The sequence below is a fragment of the Cebus imitator genome, unplaced genomic scaffold (assembly GCF_001604975.1).
Source record: "Cebus imitator isolate Cc_AM_T3 unplaced genomic scaffold, Cebus_imitator-1.0 Scaffold316, whole genome shotgun sequence".
Taxonomy (NCBI): domain Eukaryota; kingdom Metazoa; phylum Chordata; class Mammalia; order Primates; family Cebidae; genus Cebus; species Cebus imitator.
The window spans coordinates 2,505,212-2,510,569 of record NW_016107631.1 but is presented as its reverse complement, the minus strand read 5'-3'; the positions used below and the strand labels follow the sequence as shown (position 1 = coordinate 2,510,569).

Sequence of the window (5,358 nt, the reverse complement as noted above, 5' to 3'; positions counted from 1 at the left end):
TCTTTAAAAAAAAAAAAAAAAAGTTTGTCATAACGTTTTATGGCACACTTAAGAACAGGTACCACCCAAAGCTGTATCATGAAGGAGACAGAATATCTGAAGAAAAGGGGCATTTCAAATCCAGAAAGTACACTGGACCTTTTCATTTCTGAGTCAACAACATTTCTTTTTTTTTTTGAGACAGAGTCTTGCTCTGTTACCCAGGTGTGCAGTGGCACGATCTAAGCTCATTGCAACCTCTGCCTCTGGGTTCAAGTGATTCTCTTGCCTCAGCCTCCCGAGTAGCTGAGATTACAGGCATGCATCGTCATGCCTGGCTGATTTTTGTATTTTTAGTAGAGATGGGGTTTTACCATGTTAGTCAGGCTGGTCTTGAACTTCTGACCTCAAGCAATCCACCCACTTCAGCCTCCTAGAGTGTTGGGATTACAGGCGTGAGCCACCATGCCTGGCCAAGTCAACAGGGTTTCAATTTTAGTCACGCAATGTAGGGGCTCCCAAGAGGGACACAAGGGAAAATGCAGAGATACCAAGGGCAGATCCCAACTTCTGGAGGGACATTATCCTTACCCAGGGAGACCAGGTTCCTGTAGTTCTCCAGCATCACATCCCTGTATAAAGTCCTCTGAGCAGGGTCCAGGCATCTCCACTCCTCCTGAGAGAATTCTATTGCCACATCCCTGAATGTCAAGGGTCCCTAAAATAAAAGATGCATTTGACCAACAGGGTATACAGAGAGTACTTATGTTCACATAAAATGAGAAGAGAATTGGCCGGGCGTGGTGGCTCACGCCTGTAATCCCAGCACTTTGGGAGGCCGAGGCGGGTGGATCACAAGGTCAGGAGTTCGAGACCAGCCTGGCCAAGATGCTGAAACCCCGCCTCTACTAAAAATACAAAAATTAGCTGGGCGCGGTGGCACGCGCCTGTAATCCCAGCTACTCAGGAGGCTGAGGCAAGAGAATCGCTTGAACCTGGGACGCGGAGGTCGCAGTGAGCTAAGATCGTGCCATTGCACTCCAGCCTGGATGACAGAGTGAGACTCTGTCTTGGGGGGAAAAAAAAAAAAAAAGAGAAGAGAATTTTAAAGATTGACTCAACTGACATGCTGAAGTGAACATTCTCATAAATTCACATTAAGGTATTTTTGAGCTAGTTATGTGTCTGTAATTGCATTTTTTTATACTTTTCTATAAAAAGTTATGATATTCTCTAAACCAGTGTACATTTTTCATTCAATATCTACCTGAGCTAGAATACAAGTCTCTCTGAAGACACCAACTACTTGAATTGTAGCTCAGGTAGATACTGGGTATCACTTGGTGTGTCAAACATTAATACCTAACACTTCTATAGAGATAACTGTGGGTTAATTTTGTGTCTGGGCATTAGAATCAAACCTAAAGAATCAAACAGTTAAGTAACACATAAGCATCAAAAGTAAACTGACAAATTACCTAACAAGTTCAAGGACAAAAACCTGAATCTGCATCAACAGTCATTATATATGCATACACACATATCCTAATGCATTACTATTCTTTTTTTTTTTCTTAACATCTCTTTGAAATTGTTTTAATACTATTCTTTTTTTTTTATTTTGAGACAAAGTCTCAGTCTGTTGCCAAGGCTGGAATGCAGTGGTGCGATCTCGGGACACTGCAACCTCCACCTCCCGGGTTCAAGCAATTATCCTGCCTCAGCCACCTGAGTTGCTGGGATTACAGGCGCACACCACCATGGCCAGCTAATTTTTATATTTTTGGTAGAGACGAGGTTTCACCACATTGGTCAGGTTGGTCTTGAACTCCTGACCTCGTGATCCGCCCACCTCAGCCTTCCAAAGTGCTGGATTTACAGATGTGAGCCACTGTGCCCAGCCAATACATTACTACTCTTACTGCCACCGACTCATTAACATGTACAACACTTTTAAGGTCATGGAAAATATTTCAGATATAATTTCAGCTGTTCAAAAACGTAAAATTCCTAATGCCTTAGATAAAACTATAGGCTTGCTCATCCATGTACTCATACAAACACATCACACATACACACTTATATATACTTAGAAGCTTATAAAGTAATACACATATATGCTTCTACACATCTACTGAATAAGGAGTTGTCTCTCAATGTCCTATTTTTTAGATGATATCTGTCATCCTTTTTAAAAACGATTCTCAGAGACTGAGTCTTGCTATGTTGTCCAGCTTGGAGTGCAGTGGGTAATCACAGCCACCACGCCCAGCCAGTTTCCTGTTCTCTTGCTTCTTTTTCAGCTATGCATTCCCATATCTGTTCCAATGACTCCTTATTAACCCATTCATTCCTCAAGAACCACCTCTAAGAGATTCTCAGTGTCATCCTCCTCCACATCCAGATTAAACCTGTGGTAATGCACTATGTTTGTTTCTGCCAGCATCACCATAAACACAAGGAATGCACTGGTCTATGACGTCATGACTGCTCTGAGGTAGCTGGGCAACCAGAATTTTTCAGCTCCAATGTAATTTTATGGAACCACCATCATAGGCATGGTCTGTTGCTGACTGAAATGTCCTTAAGTGGTGCATGACTGTATTATGCCTTTTTTTTTTTTTGAGACGGAGTCTTGCCCTGTTGCCCAGGCTGGAGTGCAATGGTGTGATCTCGGCTCACTGCAACCTCTGCCTCCCGGGTTCAAATGATTCTCTTGCCTCAGCCTCCTGAGTAGCTGGGGTTACAGGTGCCCACCACCACGCTCAACTAATTTTTGTATTTTTAGTATCGATTGTGTTTCACCATGTTGGCTAGGCTGGTCTTGAACTCCTGACCTCGTGATCCACCCACCTCAGCCTCCCAAAGTGCTGGGATTACAGGCATGAGCCACCTAGCCCTGCCTATATTATGCAAAAAAAAAAAAAAAGGGATTTGAAGACCATCTGATTTGGGTAGCCTCGGGGGTTTCTTGGAAGCAAATCCTATGTGATATGGAGGGATGGCTGTAGAGGGTGACACACTGGACAAAGAGATGATTCAAGTCCTGTGCAAAACAATGGGACAGTGAGAGATTGTATCATCCTACTCAGAAGGGTAAGAAATTTGAAACTTGTGAATTCTTCATTTCTGGAACTTTCCTTGTAATATTCTTGGACTGTGGTTAACCAAGAGTAACTGGAACCTAAAAAGTACACTGGCAGACAAGGAGTAATTACCCTAGAATCAACTTCAAATATTAAGGCTGGGCCCAACCTGAGTATGTGAATGGGAATCTCAGGTAAGAGGATGGGGGCACCAGACGCGTATCTGCATTCCAATGTGAAGATAGGGATGAGCTCCACTCAGGGCAAGCCCAGCACACCCCCACCTCTGGCTCTGCTCTCCCCTTGGGGCCTTGTCACCAGGAGCTAGGCCGTGGACAGCAAAAGAGCAGAAAGAATCATCTAGAGCAGCCAACATGGACTACAGTGGGAGTGAGGGTGTAGTGGAGTGTTAAATGTGGGTTGGAGAGGAACACAGAATCCTCCATGAAGCAGGTGACATCAGAACAAAGACCTGAGGAAGAAAAGGTATTTGCGCCTGCAGCTGATGGGCCAGAGAGGTCTAGGCAGAGGGACAGCCCATGTGGAAACCCTGAAGCAGGAGCAACCTTGGCCCCAGACAAGAGTCCTGTGTGGCTGCAGCAGAGGGAACCAGGAAGTGGTCAGAACGGTCCTGGGGTAGCAGATCACACGGGGATGAGGTTGCCAACATTTCCCTCCCATACCTCAAAGGAATTTCAGAAACAACAATTTTCCTCACCTGTTTTAAGCAAATATGTAATTATTTATGTTATAAATTAATGTACTTTCAGGCTGAACGCAGTGGCTCATACCTGTAATCCCAGCACTTTGGGAGGCCCAGGTGGGTGGATCACAAGGTCAAGAGATCAAGACTATCCTGGCTAACATGGTGAAACCCTGTCTCTAGTAAAAATACAAAAAAGTAGCTGGGCATGGTAACATGCAACTGCAGTCCCAGCTACTCAGGAGGCTGAGGCAGGAGAATCGCTTGAACCTGGGAAGCAAAGGTTGCAGTGAGCCAGGATAGCACCACTGCATTCCAGCCTGGTGTTAAAGTGAGACTCTGTCTCAAAAAAGAAAAAAAAAACTTAATGTATTTACAATGTAACATCTTACATATTTTGATTATAAGACAAGTAGTTCAGCTAAGCCTCAGGAAGTACAGGGTCACCCTCATCTAAGATGTGCAGGACTACAGGGTCATGCATTTGGGGGAGTTCAGAAAGTGGCACATATGAAGGGGAGATGCCTGTTAGATGTCCCAGCAGAGAAGTGAGAGGACAACTGAACACAGGTTTCTAGACCTCAGGGCAGAAGTCTGCAGGGGACATGGAGACATGTAGGCAGGGTTCAAAGCTATGGGATAAGATGATAAAGAAGGGTCGTGTGTGTGGACCGAGATGAGAAGGGTTTTGAGATCTAAGCCTATGCAATATAGGAAAACTCAGTCTGTACCAAAAAATCAAAAAATTACTCGGGTGTGGTGGTGTGCACCTAAAGTTCCAGCTACTTGGGAAGCTGAGGCAGGAGGACCTCCTGAGCCTAGGAGTTCAAGGCTGCAGGGAGCTATGATTGCATCACTGCACTCCAGTCTCGGTAACAGAGTGAGACCCTGTCTCAAAACAAAAACAAAAAAGACCTAAATCATGGGACACTCCCACATTCAGAGAAGACAGCTTCAGGAGACACCAGCAGAGGAAACTGGTAAGACAAAAACCTGAAACAAAGTAATTACAAAAAAACTAGCTGGGCATGGTGGCGAGTGCCTGTAATCTCAGCTACTCAGGAGGCTACTCAAAGTAATCCCTTGAGGCAGGAGAATTGCCTGAACCCAGGAGGCCGAGGTTGCGGTGAGTCAAGATTGCACCATTGCACTCCAGGCTGGGTAACAAGAGCGACACTCTGTCTCAAAAAAAAAAAAAAAAAAAAAATTAGAGATATCTTCAAAGCTAAGAAAAAAGAACAGGGAATGACCAGCTGCACAACATATTGCTAATAGGAAAAGATGAGGATACAAAATTCAAAATTGGATTTTGAAACAGAGGTCACTGGTGACTCCAGAAAAAAAGGATCAAAGGAATGGTGGAGGTGAAAGCTTAATTGGAAGGGGTAAATCAAGAACGGGAGGCAAGACTGAAGACAGAATATAAACAAGATTTTAGTACACTGTGTTCTCAAATGGAGCATAAAAGAGGGGTACTTATTACAGGGAGAAATGTAATTAATGGAATATTTTTGTTTGTTTGTTTTAATCACGGAGGAGTGACAAGAAAATAAAGGCTTCATTCTGTATCTGGTGTTTTTTTTTTTTTTT

General features: G+C 43.9%; 1 protein-coding gene across 1 annotated transcript in view; it reads right to left on the bottom strand.

Moving 5' to 3' along the window:
- The window catches only part of LOC119467663 (zinc finger protein 880-like), a 116,330-nt gene that overhangs the window by 108,822 nt on the left and 2,150 nt on the right, over positions 1 to 5,358 (bottom strand). The window contains 1 exon segment of the mRNA XM_037729733.1: positions 571 to 697. Within this exon segment, the coding sequence (XP_037585661.1) occupies positions 571 to 697 (127 nt within the window).